This window comes from Primulina huaijiensis, chromosome 9 (assembly GCF_012295235.1).
Source record: "Primulina huaijiensis isolate GDHJ02 chromosome 9, ASM1229523v2, whole genome shotgun sequence".
Taxonomy (NCBI): domain Eukaryota; kingdom Viridiplantae; phylum Streptophyta; class Magnoliopsida; order Lamiales; family Gesneriaceae; genus Primulina; species Primulina huaijiensis.
Window position 1 is genome coordinate 17,246,670 of NC_133314.1, and position 14,351 is coordinate 17,261,020.

Genomic DNA, 14,351 nt, shown 5'->3' on the forward strand with positions numbered 1-14,351 from the left:
CCTTCGCAAACATTAGGTTGCGAGTCGTTAACCCACATTTATAATTATCTTTTCATTCCAGAAAATATAGGGATTCAGTCCCATTTGAACAACTGGTAATGATACCAAATTTAATAATTCAATATATAAAAATTCTTAAAATCTTATAATATTCTTGTTAATTGATTCAATAATCTTTTTATTGATATGTTCAAGAACTTTTATTTCCTTGATCAATATCTTATGCACTATCAATAACTTTTTATATTAGATATAATTGGGATGCACAAATCAATCAATTGTGTCAAACTATAGAAGTGTTTGTGTACCACCCAATTTTATTTCGATATATGTTGAACTAGTTGTTTTCGATATTATTTGTCTATGAGACACACAAAAACTTTTTTCCTTAACATTAAATGTGTTATTTTTTCAAGAAAATGCATATTTACTCTACTGGAGTACTAGAGCTCTTATAAAACAATTTATATGTAATAACATACTATATTGAATGAGTATCATCATTGGATTCAAAAATCCAAATATTATTAAACACGTCATTTTTCATCGGCTATCAGTGACCTTCAGGATCTTTGATACATCTATGTTAAGTTACAGCGAAAATATAATTTGGGTGGTAATCAATTTCCTCCACAAATAATTTATCATGCTTGATATAAATCTATTAACATACTTCAGGTACAATATAATGATTTGAGAGATCAATGAATATCTGGTACAATATTCGATTAAGATATCTAATATTTTTACCGTACTACAGATACGAATATTTGTTTACGACACTTGAAACATATAATTTTCACATATCTATGCCAATATTTTATAATCTTCTTATTCTTTGAAAAATTAATCTACACATGACACAATATATCAATTTTCTTCAGTTAGATAGTGTTAAGTTATACTGAAGTGGGTAATTATAAATCACTTGTAATTATTAAAGTATTTTAATATTAACTTTTCTTAAGGAAGAAGAGGTGACGTAAGATTACTGCCTTATATGATGCCAAAATTTTGGTAAATTATGTACTATGCTATGCTATTAATTAAGAGATCTTGGTGATATATATTTTATTTATAAATAATTAAGATCTTGACCAACTACACGAAAATTATGAAAAATCTCCTTTATCTAGCACCAAGGCCCGTTTTCATAAAATTGGGCCAACCCAATGTTGTTTTCCAATATTGATGGCCCAAATCAAACAAATTTGGGCAAGCCCTTTGCTAAAACCTTAGTTAGAACCCTAATTCCTCCCCGGCTTCCTGCCCTTCTTCATTCGCACACACCATACGAACTCAGACGCGTGGAATGGGGAAGAGCGAGCGAAAGGAAGCAATCGGCTCCCAGAAGCCGAAGAATGAGAAAGAAAGGAAGAAAGTTGAAATTTTGAAAGATAAAAACATTGGAGGGACTCTAAGCAGAATAAAAGAAGCAGAAGAAACAGCAGCTGAAAGCTCCGAAGATTCGCCTTTTGATTCGAGTTCTGATGATGTTGACGATGATGAGGTATTATTCATTCTTCACCAATTGCTTTGCGAAGTATTGCGGTCATTTTATTGTTGTTTGATTTCTGACTGAGCTTCACGGGGCTTACTATTGTATGATGCGAATATTCAATAATTGATTTTGAAAGGACCATGATTCGAGTGATGATCATTATCATTCCGAAGACAGTAATGCTGGAGGTCCCAGTTAGCTACAGTATTGAAATTTAAAGAAGCCTTCGATTTGATTCTAAAAGAGCGAAAGTTTTGAATTAAATCGTATTCGCATTTCAGTTAGATTTTTTGAACTAAATTTGTAATTATTAAGCTAGGCTATTGTGCTGCTGAATATTACCTTTTAGTTCTGTTCCACTCATATGATATCCTGTGTGAAACTAAATTGAAGGTGATATTTCCATTTGTAAGAAGTTACATTTTTTGCGATTGTGATTTGTTTTTATTTTTTGTAGAGTCTACCCGAGGGTGAATTCACCGCAAGTGAACCTGTGTCAGAGCGTAGCCAATTCTCTGAGGATGAGGTACGTGGTAATTCCCTTGGTTTTGATTTGTATTTGCTTTCCTCCCAATCAATATTCTCCGTTGTTTACTTTGTGGTTTAAATTCTAACGATAAATCTCGAGTCTTGGATATGTAAAAATTACTGTACAGTTGTTTTGATAACTTTCAGATGCAAACAGATATTTTTGGCACCAACAGCTTGCAATTATCAGTGAACTTGCAAATTATGAAGTCTTTTGTTGAACATTTTTGCTCCTCATTTGCAGTATTTGTTTACAATAATTGTGCAGCGTATGTGTTTAAAAAGACTTTAAAACTAAAACTTCTTTGTGTTCTCCACATGGAAGAGCCTCGACTGAAACTCAAGATATATTAGTGCATATTCGTTCACACTCTTGTGTTTTTGTGAACGACGAGTTCAATTGAGTGTACAACTTTTGTCACAATTTTTATGTTATCTGTTTCGTGTTTCTCTTTCTTGGTTTTACGTTTGGGGAATTATATTTTTTTCCCCTCAAGAAACAAATAAACATGCGGATGTTTCATAGCAAAAATCTTATTTTAAGTAGAAGAAAAAGGGGTTGTTTTAGTTAAAGATTCCTTGATGGTTATGATTGAAAAAGAATAAATGATATTGGTAAATAGATTTTGTTTTAATAAAATCATTAGCAATTCCTATTGCTAAAAAATAGATGCTGATGTTAAGATGTTTATAAATATTTTATATTAATTATTAATTGAAATAAAGAATAAGATCAATAACATGCTTATTTAGTCATAAAAAAATCATAAGAAAATCTATTTAATGGAAGTATTAAAATAATTTAAAATTTAAAATATAAAGTAAAAGGCATGGTTATCAAATATTAAACTAAAAATGATAATAGCTATAATTCAAGGGCCAGGGTTTATTTCTGTGCTAGTTTTATTTTCGGTGTTAAATTGATTTTCATGAATTACAATAGTTTTTCAATTTCTAATTCGAGTTATATGAAAGGGGTGATTTTGTGAAAAAAAATGACGAATACAGAAGACATTTTATGTTATAAAAACAATAAATAGCCACATCCTAGAAATAAACACAAGGGAACATGTTTTTATTTATTATTTTTTCCAAAGTGCACCCTAAAATAGCCACTCCCTTTGTGCTTTTGTTTAATGTTCTGAAATTGGATAAATATATGTTTGTGTGCAAAATTTATTTCTGTTATTTGTCTGTTTGTCCCATCTCAATCGCTTTTCGTTTAGAGCCTATGGGTTGGTGAATGGATAGTGAAGTTAGGAATTTCATAATTCAACTGTAAGTTTTACCTAGAGCTGTAAAGATGTAGAATAATTAGAAATTTCTGCTGCCTCTTTCTCTCTTCATATTAGCTTCAATGTTCTTGCTTGGATTTCTCTCTCAGTTCTGTTATACTTCTCGCTAAATTTAATAAAGACTTGTACAAGTTTAGCTCAAAAAAGCTGCTGTACTTCCTTATATACTCGAAAATCTTAATTTGAAATTTATGATCACAACTCTTCTTTGCCTGCCTGCTGACTTTTAAACCATTTACCTTTTTTTCTTTCTTTTGCATAGGTGTCCCATTTTATAATGAGCTTATTCTAGCACAGGGTTTGAGGAATATGGATGTTTAATTTTATGTGAACGATACCCATTTCATCTCATGGTTATTCCTTATACAACAGTATTAGACGTCTGTGTGATTAATTTTTGATTGAAAAATGTTCACTTAGTTGTTTGTACATTAATTTATGAAAGAAATTGTGACTTATCAGTTATAATAAATAAATAAGGATATGTTTGCGCAGATGCTGTGCGTTTTTTGTTTAAAAAAGGCGAAGGGTTCATCTCTTTTTGTTGCATATTTTGGGTTTTATATTATATTTATGTTGATCTGATTTTGGTAATGACAGGAAGATATTTACTCTGGTGATGGTGACAATCCTAGGGCTGGTAGTGATGATGATGGCCATGGAAGTGGAGGTAGTGCCAGTGATAATGACAATAATGATGGTGAAGGCAAGCTTGATGAAAGCGAAAACTCCCGTGAAGTACTTGAAGAGAGTGATTCGTCAGAAGACGAGGTTGATTTCATAATTTAGTTTTATACTTCTTGATCATTTTAGACGAACTTTGATGTGTGTGCTAGATAAAACCAATTTAGTTGCATCCTCTCATTCATTTAACATCTTTCGGTTATTTGTTGTCTTTTTCAATTGACTTATTGACATGGTTAATGGTTGTATATAGAGTGTGAATTGCGTCATTTTACTTGTTATTTTTCTTTGCTGTATAAATATTTTTAGTTGTTGAACGCTGTTTCCTTTTCTTTTTTGGACAAAATCAGGTTGCGCCTCGTAACACTATTGGAGATGTTCCACTGAAATGGTACAAGGATGAGGAACATATTGGATACGATCTATCTGGAAAGAAGATCAAGAAAAAGGAGAGACAAAGTAAATTGGATTCCTTTCTTGCAAGTGCTGATGACTCAAAGAATTGGTGGGTTCTTAACTTTAAATAAGTTTATTGTTTGTATCGGAGTTTCTTATTATTCATTCGATTGTGTATGGAAGATTTACTTGTTTGGATTGCTGATGCTTGATCAACTTTCAACTGATACTTTGGTTTATTGTGTTCAGGCGTAAGATATATGATGAATATAATGACGAAGAAGTGGAATTGACGAAAGCGGAGACCAAACTTGTTAGCAGATTATTAAAAGGAAAGGCACCACATGCGGAGTTTGATCCATATGCTGTGCGTCCTTGCCCCATTTTATAATTTTTATATTTATATTATTTTTGGACTTGCAAATCTTCTGTAGATTATGCATTAATTTCTCTCTTTACCAAGAGAAACTTCTTATGGTTATTCTCTTTGCCGCAGCCTTATGTGGATTGGTTTGCTTGGGACGGTGCTAAGCATCCAATCTCTAACGCACCAGAACCAAAGAGGCGTTTCATTCGTTCCAAGTGGGAAAGTAGAACGGTAATTAGCCATGGAATTTGCTGCTGTATCATAATATAAACATCATGTCTCTGGCTGAATTTTTTCGCGTTTCTCTTTTTTTTTTATATGAACTACTGGCCAGATGGTAACAAATTAATCTTTTGCACGTGCCTGCCCCTCTATTATTTGCTAATTCTTTGGCTTGTTTAATAAATTTCTGATGTGGAATGGGATCAAATACACGGTGAGATGATAAGGCTGTAGTTGGTTTATCTTGTAATGATTTTTTCCTATTTCATTTTGGAAGTTTTTCCCCCAAATATCTTTCCAAAAATTAAAACACCCTTTCAAATTTCAAATGACATTTATAATACAAGCATAATTACCCAATCTGTGCTTTGTTTATTCAAATGGTTTTAGATGGTCGTATGTTTTCTCTTCACTTAGGTTTAATATCCTAATCTGTGGACATGCTCAGTGGGTATTTTAGAGTGACAGATGAAGTTCATTAGTTGAGATCTCAGTGGAACTGTGGCATTTATGCTTAAGTTGAGTCCATCATTTTTTTGAACTTACAGGTTCTACGGTATGTCCGTGCCATTCGGAAGGGATTGATTAAATTTGATGACAAACCTAAGGAAAAGCCTCGGTTTTATGCTTTGTGGGATGATGATTCCACTGCTGACAGACAGGGATTGGCTTATATACCTGCGCCAAAACCTAAATTGCCAGGTATATCTCTGATAGATATGGCTTGGGATATGAAAAATCTGACATTCTTATTAGTTTATTGCATGATTAAAAATTTACAGCTTTTCCCTAATTATCATTTAGATATATATTTTTGCTTCTAATCAAAATTATTATTTCAGGTCACGATGAATCATATAATCCTTCTCTTGAATACATTCCAACACAAGAAGAAGTAAATTCTTACCAGCTTATGTTTGAGGAAGATCGACCTAAATATATTCCTAAACAGTATTCTTCATTTCAATTATTTTTCTTTTATTTGTATCCCTTTACTTTTATGTTTTCTGAGTTAGAAATTTTAAATTATTGTTTGTCTGAAAATTTAGGTTCAAGTCCTTGAGAGGGGTTCCCGCATATGAAAAAGCTGTCCAAGAAACTTTTGATCGTTGTTTGGATCTTTATTTATGCCCACGAGTTCGCAAAAAACGTGTATGTATGCAAAGAATGTTTTTTCAAAATTCTTCAAACTGATTCTTTCTTTGGTTTAAAATCTTAGCAAAAAACCTCTAGTTTATAGCAACTTACTTTGCAGTCAATTTTTCCAGATTAACATTGATCCCGAGTCCTTGAAACCAAAGTTGCCTAGCCGGAAAGACCTTAAACCTTATCCAACAACACGTTATCTTGAGTACAAGGGACACAAGGGTCCTGTCACGTCCATTTCTACAGAACCCACAGGACAATGGATTGCTTCTGGTTTGTCATTTTCTTGTTCAAACTTTAAGAATGCACAAGATACATGGTGTATTCTAACTTGTCATCATGCAGGTTCTAAGGATGGAACTGTTCGTATTTGGGAAGTTGAAACTGGAAGGTGTCTTCGGATCTGGGATCTAGGTGATGCAATCGAGGAAGTTGCATTGAATCCTCTGCCCGCTCTTTCTATATTAGCAGTGGCAGTGTAAGAGCAATAAATGAGATTTTAGTTTCATTGATTTTAAATGTTTGTTTCTGTATTTATGAGTTCCTGATGTTTTACAGGGGACACGACGTATTTCTCTTGAACACCAGAGTAGGAAATGATGAAGAACAGGAAAATACCGAAGAGCTTCTCCATTTTGAGCCCCAAAAAACAACTAATGATAATGGTCTGTCGAGTAAGAAACTTTGGTTTTTATGCAACCTTACAATTTTGACATGCACATTTTGTTCTTTCCCAGATATAAGTGCATCCATTGTTGAATGGTGTCAAGATGATAAGCATGGTGGAATCAGGTTGAAGCACTTTAAGGTAATTCACGTGTTATATTGCTCTGACATTCAACTTAGATTTGGATAACAAAATTCTGTTTAATATTCTTTAAATTAAATGCTGTGGATTGTAGGCTGTAACCAAAGTGGAATGGCATCGCAAAGGAGACTATTTGTCCACACTCGCGCCATCTGATATCCTTTTTCTAACTATGAATTTTTTAGTACATCTTACTGACCAATTTTTTATTAACTAGAATCTTCCTGTCCTTTCTTCTTGTTTGGTCATTATGTAAAACTGTTGGCTTTCAATATTTTGATGGCATACTCTGGTAAGGCTTCATTTCACTGTGTCGGGTGTGGCACAAATATCTTGATGTGAAGGGGTGGAGTGAAACTTTTGGAATGCTGTCTCCAAAGGAAGCCTTCAGTTCCTTGGGAAAAATTATAATTACAAATTCAAATGCCAGTAATCACCTTATTGAAGGGAATGGCTGCAGTGGTGTGGAGGAAATATGCACTCTGAAGAAGTTTCTTGATTGCATTCTGCAGCAAGTTGGCAATGCATCCTTAGTGAGCTAGTTGCTTCTTGAATATGGATTTTTCTGTTCTTTTCGGGATTTGAGATAATGATGTAACTGTGAATATATAAATATATATATCACTTTTGGCCATAATAATTTCTTAACTTAGTTGAACGTGAATCAAGATCAGTATTGATTCACCAGCTGTCCAAAAAACTTACTCAACGAATCCCATTCAAGACAAAAGGAATTCCAGTGTCAACTGCTTTTCATCCAACTCGATCCATAATTTTTACTGCAACAAAGAAGAATGTGCGTGTATATGATCTGTTAAAGCAAAAACTTGTTAAAAAGCTTGATGCTGGAGTCCGTGAAATTTCTTCCATTTCTATCCACCCTGCTGGTACATCCTTATCTCCTTCTCATTCTTTATATTGTGAATGCTTTTCGGCTTGCAACATCATTGATGCATTATATGGGACTAGAGTTTAGGGTACAATTTTAACATTTGTTTCTCATGGTTTGCAGGTGATAATGTCATTGTGGGAAGTAAAGATGGAAAATTGTGCTGGTTTGACATGGACCTTTCGTCTCGACCTTACAGAGTTCTCAGGTATGTAGCTCCATAAATTAATATTCTTAAAATTTAGTAAGAATATCATGAAAGTTAGTTTGAATTTGTTTAAAGAGTTGAAGTTTTTATTGATACTCTTGAAGTTTTTGTAATAATATTGCTTGATATCAAGTCGTGGAGTTATCTATCTGGCTATAAAAACGGTAATTTAAAATATCGTTAATTAAAATTCCACACTAAATCAAAACAATGTGGTAGTAAATCAAAACAATTTGGTAATACACGTCACTATCTTCTGGCTTTAGGTTGTAAAAGCAAAAAAAAGTAAAATATTTAAAGTTGACAGGTTTATGTAATACCCTTAGTTAATATTTTTACCTGTATGGCACTTATATTCAGTCATTGTTATGGAGATTGGGATTTTTACAAAGGGCCTTGTAAAGTTTTCATCTGAGTGCATATCTAGCTGCAAGTTACCATTATGCCTTTTATCTCTCAAGATTTAGATCGTAGTTATTAGAGGTGCAAGGCGAGGTGCGTGTCTTATTGAAGCAAGTCACACTATTAATTTTAAAAAAACCTATTTATGTACTATATCATTATATGACAAAAATGTTATTATTGAAATAATTAAGCTTTTCAGAAGTCTAATTCATCGATAAAAATGATTCATTGTTTGTTGATGATTTGGAGAGCCTTCATTGTCGTTGTTGCGCTTTTTCTTCTTCAGGATGCTTGCTGATGTGGGGCTTTGAATTTTTATTTTTTTTAGTTTTTCAAAACATAATAGAAGATAACTGGGCTTTGATCGTTGATTTCTTGCTTCTTATTTTTTTAGGGTTTATGATGACTTCTTTTTTCTAAACCAGCTTTGGCTCTAAGCTTTGCAGCCATTTTTGTTAAAAAATAGAGAAACTGGGCTTGTGAAATATGGAATCATGCTTTTTATCGCCTCAGGAAAGCCTTGCGCCTGGGCGCACGCCTCTTGCAAGGTCGGCGCCTGGGTAACCCTAGGGTGCGTCTGGCTGTGTCTTGCGCCTAGGCGCACACTTTTTACAACTATAATTTAGATAATTTAGGTCTGGGCTCGCCTATTGCAAGGTCGGCGCCTGGGTGGTTACGCGCCTAGGCGCACACTTTTTACAACTATGATTTAGATCACTTAGGTCACTGGCCAAAATCCTTATTTTGTTCTGTGAAAGCCGGAACCTAAGAAAGGTGTTGTTATTCACTTACTCTTTTGATTCCATTTTTCCCCTTTCTGGAAAGAAGCCAGAATGAGAATTTAAACTATTTCCCAACTATAGCTACTCCTACTTTATGTACTTTCAAAGTTTTGGGTAGTCTTCTACCATTATAGCATTGGCCTAAATTTGCAGGTGTCATTCAAAGGACGTTACTGGGGTGGCTTACCATCGCTCCTACCCTTTATTTGCCACATGCTCTGATGATTGCACCGCATATATATTTCATGGAATGGTTTATTCAGATCTGAATCAGAATCCATTAATTGTCCCCTTAGAGATTCTTCGAGGGCATGCCAGTGCTGATGGAAGAGGTAACTAATTTTTTAAATCTGCTGCTTTGTTTTTTTGCAGTAATATAAGAACTAGTTTCTTTTCTGAATCAATCCTACATAGAATTGTGCCCATACAATCCTTAGCTTTACCAATTTATATATACATCATGTTGGCTGATCACAGTCAGTATCCTGAAATATATGGGTGTGCCTCGGACAAAATTCAGCTCGATTTGTAATTAGCCCACGAGATGTACCTCACCCTTTGTGGTATTAGAAAGTTTGTTTCCATAAATTATTTGTGATTGGTATTAGAATATTTATTTTTTCTTGAACAACTTGTGGTTGTCACTTCTGCAGGTGTCTTGGACTGCAAGTTCCATCCAAGGCAACCCTGGTTGTTTACTGCTGGGGCGGATTCTTTGATCAAGCTCTACTGTCATTAAACACCACACGTGAAAGCAGTCTAGATAGATTTTCCATCTAAATTGTGTATCATCATTTGTTTTTTGAGTATAGATGGGGGAGATGTTTTAAGTTGACGAACACTCGTGACAAAAGATCTTAGAATGGGTTAAAAGAAGGGTTGAAAATCTAGGAAAATGTCTATGCCAGAGCATTTTTTGCTACTTGAGTTTGCGTCATTTATCAGTCTGGCCAAACGTATTCCGGGACGATCATGTGTTTCGATTTACATTATGTAATTCAAGATTTTATTCGCCTATCTCCCTTCCTTGGAAATGTAAAAATGCTCTTGCCGACCAGTGTTCCTCAGTTGGAATCGACTATTCTTGTAGACAACTTTGTTATCCGAATTATTTGCGATCTCGTTAACCACATTTTTACTGTGAGTTATTTGAACTATGAGTTTCTGTTTAGTGATATGACTTGTGAGTTCTGACTGCATGCCAAGTTATCAATTCAAGAGTACTTGGTAGTTACTATGAAAGGTAGTTACTATCAAATGACTGTTCCTTGATTAAAGAAAGGTCTGGAATTCATACATCGAATTGGATGATTTTTTTTTTTAAAGAAAGAAAGCATCAGTATTGATCTAGAACGGTGCCTCCTATTTTTCTTTTTCCTTTTTTGGGAGTCCTGATGTTTGATAATAGTGGTGTTACTCGATTTTTTTGTACGCATGGAATATCGTTTCGGAATACAACTTTTTCATTTGGCGTCTACGCAACGAAATCAGTAATGGCAAGATTCATTCTCCAATGAGTACCGGAAAAGAACGAACCACTCCTGCGTTGTTAAAAAGACAGGTAACGAAAAGAAAGGCTGCCGAGAGTCCATAACTTACACAAGTTACCGAGTATGCGCGCAGACAAAAAAATATAAAAATTTAAGAATTAAAATGTAAGCGTTGCGGCATTCCCCATTTTTACTACAGGTAAAAAAACAAGATCCAAACTTGCGAATCACCTGTTGAATATGTTTATTTAAGCACAAATTCCTGATGTAGATAATGGCACGATGTATACATATCAGTGCAGCATTTAACAAAGTGTGCTGCATCTAAATGGTACAACTCAGACGTATGGTATGATTCTTATATAAAAGATTGACCTTCCAGTCAGCATCCATCCCAGAATGAAATCTATGGGTCTTGAGAAAAACTTGGTATAAAGAGATCTTCAAGTGATAGATTTACGACAAAAGTTGAACAGCTGCAATGGCAGGAATTTTTTCTCGAAGTTTCTGAGTCACAGCCACCCGAACGGTCATGACACCAGCTGCAGGACCAGTAATTCGTACCTTAATTATCGGTTCATCAATGGCAACTAGCTCCAAATCTCCGCCCGCTGCCCCAATGAGGTACGGTCTTATTTCTTCAAGTACCTGTAGAAAGTTTGTCACAATGTACAAAATTAGGTCAATCATTTCTCTTGCACGTCGATCAAAATAGATGGTACGAGGAAACATGGAATCAACTCTCAAGAGGAAGATTCTGGAATTAATGTCATAAAAAACTGCTATTTATGCAAAATTATGAAGCATGCACGAAACCCCTAGTGGATTTAATAGTCAAATAAGAAAACATGGTAAATTAACATTGCATTAAGGCATGCGCAAGGATATCATTTGCATTGTTGTTACCATAAAAATCACTTATCACACCCCAGATCTAAGAATAACTAAGAGCATATTCATGTGATAAAATTCAACCAAAGAAGATGAAATTATAGTGAGCTTGACAAATAATGTAAAAAGCAGAGAGTCGAAATCCAGTAAAAATTAAACAATCAATACCGCCAAAGCATTTCTTAGTAGCTGAAAAATAACTAAACAAAAAACATCCAAGGATATAGAGCACAAAAAACAAGAATTTTACCTTCTCTATGTTTTCTTCATTCAACTCAAGGCCAGTTTCTTTATCAGGTATTGCCTCAACAGCAACTACTTCAGGAATCTTTTCCATAAGCCGACGCTCAATGCCCATTTTCATTGTCATGGTAGAACTAGGACATGAACCACACGCACCTTGTAATTTCAGTTTTACGACATTTCCATCAATTTCATGTAATGCAACATTGCCTCCATCAGCTATGAGGTAAGGTCTGATTTCATCTAACACACTCTCGACATTATCCGTCGTGAGTGGTAGTTCCACGGCTGATTCAGGAATGGCAACTGCTTTTACACCTGCGCGAAATATACAACTCCGGAACTTTAACTGGACAGTCAGCAGGCAAAGCAACAGTTTCAGCGGAGTGGGCGTCTGCCAACCCCACCCTACTTGATGCACACGAAAGTCATCAAAAATTCAACTACCAGAAGCAGGCTATAAATTTGCATATAGGGCCAGTCATGCACAAACAAAGCAGGTGATTTCATTATCAGGTACCAAAAAGAACGTTAACTCATTATCAGGTACCTAAAAGAACCTTAACTCAACAATTTTTTCCCTATATGACAGTTCTTTTGGTGGAACGATACAATATAATATAATCCGAAAGCGTAAAAATTTCTAAAAAACCCATGCCCCAGACAGTTCGTGTGTGTATCAACTATATACAAATCAATTTCCAATTCCTAGTCAAACGCGGAACTAATACTGTAGCTAAATTAATTTGACCATAACAAATTTGGCTAATTTTATAATTCACTTCCCATAATCAATCATCTAATTTATGATCAGCGAAGTCATCAATTCCAAGCAACCGATGCTCCTACAGTAATCAAAGAAAGCAAAAACACTCACCAATCTTCCGCAAACCACCCACTGACGCCCGCCGCACCTGATTGAGCCTCCCCGAAAGCGGGACTCGAGACCCGAAGAAACTCGAAACCTGCAAAATCAAATCAACCACCATCACCTCAGTAAAAAAGTTCGAAAACAACCCATACCGATTCATCGGAAATATAAATCACAAAAAAATAGAAAGTAACAAGCTGACCTCTGCTGGCGGCGGGACAGAGCCACGAAATAGAACGGCGGCGGCGGCGGCGGCGGCGGCGGTTGTCGTGGACGAAGATGCTGACGAGGAGGAGGTGGTCTCTAAGGTTTGATGGAGCCTGGAATGGATCGAACAGAGGGGAGGATTCATGGCCATGGCTGCGTGCATCGCGAATCGATATGCTGTTGAAATTTCTGACTCTGATTTGGTTTATTTGTCAGAATTATTATATTATAATTATTTCTGGTAGTTTTGGCATCTTGCTTGTGCTTGTGTATGACACACACAAATTAAAATGCTTATTTAAATAGCATAGTTTTTATTTATTTATTTATTATTATATTATTGTTTATTAGAATTTAAAGCATTTTTTTAAAGCATTTTAGAATGATTTTGTGTAGCATTTACAGATTCACATATGTGTGTGCAAAATTTGGGTTAAACCGAATTAATCGATCGAACCGAATTAATTCGGAAATTCGGTTCGGTTAATTCAGAAGTTCGGTTTTGAAATTTTAGAAAATCGGTTAATTCGGTTCGGTTTTGGTTTTAATTTTAAAAATTCGGTTAAACCGAATTAGTATATATATTAATTTAAGTTGTATGTGGACATTAAAAATATATTAGAAGTAAACCCAATTTTTCATATATTAAAAAGAAGCTCATTCATGCAATAATTTTATCTTCAATATTTCTTTTAAATATTAGTATTTTTTGTTCAATGTTTCTTAAAATTTATAAGATCTCCATTGTTTTTTTTGTTTTTTTTGTTAAAATTCGCCTTTTTTTAAAAAATATCGGTTATTTCGGTCGGTAACCGAAATAACCGATTTAAAATCGATTCGGTTAATTCGATTTCTATGAATATTTCGATCGGTTCGGTTATTTGAAAATAAAATCGGTTAAATCGGTTATAGGTCTATTCGGTTCGATCGGTAACCGAATAGACCGATTGCACACCCTTAGATTCACATGTCAAAAAACAGAAAGATCTCTAATTTAACTTTTTTCACTTTAAAAATATATTTTTTAGTTATGTTTTAAGAAACGATTGTAATATATACTGATTTGATTGTAAAACGTAATTTTTTTTATCTCAAAAAATATTATTTTCTATCATAAATATATATTGAATCCACTTGTGACAAACAGAAAATGATATTTTAGTCTCAAACTCGAACTTATTCCAAATTGAGATTCCGAGTGTCACTGCAGGGTCAAGAATCATGTGACGGGTCCAACAATACCTTAACGTTGGAAGGCAAAATAAGAGGAATTGATGTTTTCTTTCCCATTCCACTAAGAGGATTAACACCACTAATCCCTACTATAAGACACGATCTTTACTCATCGATCACTACTTTTCCAATCAGTCTCGATGAAAGATTTTATGATATAATTGTTAGAATAGATGCTCAATAAG

The 14,351-nt window shown here is 34.4% G+C and overlaps 2 protein-coding genes across 5 annotated transcripts; one reads left to right on the top strand and one right to left on the bottom strand.

The window, feature by feature from the left end:
* Positions 1 to 1,252: 1,252 nt before the first annotated feature.
* Positions 1,253 to 10,363, top strand: LOC140984454 (ribosome biogenesis protein BOP1 homolog). Of its 4 annotated transcripts, none has more exons than XM_073451875.1 (18): positions 1,253 to 1,510; positions 1,959 to 2,027; positions 3,925 to 4,095; positions 4,359 to 4,513; positions 4,654 to 4,771; positions 4,901 to 5,002; positions 5,542 to 5,695; positions 5,836 to 5,944; positions 6,043 to 6,145; positions 6,262 to 6,412; positions 6,485 to 6,617; positions 6,698 to 6,813; positions 6,877 to 6,947; positions 7,042 to 7,102; positions 7,607 to 7,834; positions 7,960 to 8,044; positions 9,385 to 9,563; positions 9,885 to 10,363. In XM_073451875.1, exons 1-18 carry the CDS (start codon positions 1,313 to 1,315, stop codon positions 9,968 to 9,970), a joined length of 2,289 nt encoding a protein of 762 aa, XP_073307976.1. In that variant the 5' UTR covers positions 1,253 to 1,312; the 3' UTR covers positions 9,971 to 10,363. The 4 variants fall into 4 exon arrangements, with proteins under 4 accessions (XP_073307976.1, XP_073307978.1, XP_073307977.1 ...); XM_073451877.1 differs by having other exon boundaries at positions 6,698 to 6,797; positions 6,876 to 6,947; XM_073451876.1 differs by having other exon boundaries at positions 6,698 to 6,804; positions 9,885 to 10,362.
* A 494-nt stretch (positions 10,364 to 10,857) lies between these two features.
* Positions 10,858 to 13,182, bottom strand: LOC140984030 (nifU-like protein 2, chloroplastic). The gene is made up of 4 exons (XM_073451184.1): positions 12,929 to 13,182; positions 12,733 to 12,820; positions 11,863 to 12,173; positions 10,858 to 11,369 (listed from the first exon to the last, which is right to left on the bottom strand). The coding sequence occupies exons 1-4, from the start codon at positions 13,094 to 13,096 to the stop codon at positions 11,178 to 11,180; spliced, it is 759 nt and encodes a 252-aa protein (XP_073307285.1). The 5' UTR covers positions 13,097 to 13,182; the 3' UTR covers positions 10,858 to 11,177.
* Between the last annotated feature and the right edge of the window lie 1,169 nt (positions 13,183 to 14,351).

Excerpts from the sequence above, each read along its gene's own strand:
- LOC140984030 (XM_073451184.1), bottom strand. The coding sequence starts at position 13,096 with ATGCACGCAGCCATGGCCATGAATCCTCCCCTCTGTTCGATCCATTCC. Across the intron at positions 12,821-12,928 it reads CTGTCCCGCCGCCAGCAGAG|GTTTCGAGTTTCTTCGGGTC; the intron begins GTCAGCTTGTTA and ends TTGATTTTGCAG. Across the intron at positions 11,370-11,862 it reads ATGAAGAAAACATAGAGAAG|GTACTTGAAGAAATAAGACC; the intron begins GTAAAATTCTTG and ends AACTTTCTACAG.
- LOC140984454 (XM_073451875.1), top strand. The coding sequence starts at position 1,313 with ATGGGGAAGAGCGAGCGAAAGGAAGCAATCGGCTCCCAGAAGCCGAAG. Across the intron at positions 2,028-3,924 it reads GCCAATTCTCTGAGGATGAG|GAAGATATTTACTCTGGTGA; the intron begins GTACGTGGTAAT and ends TGGTAATGACAG. Across the intron at positions 5,696-5,835 it reads GCCAAAACCTAAATTGCCAG|GTCACGATGAATCATATAAT; the intron begins GTATATCTCTGA and ends TTATTATTTCAG.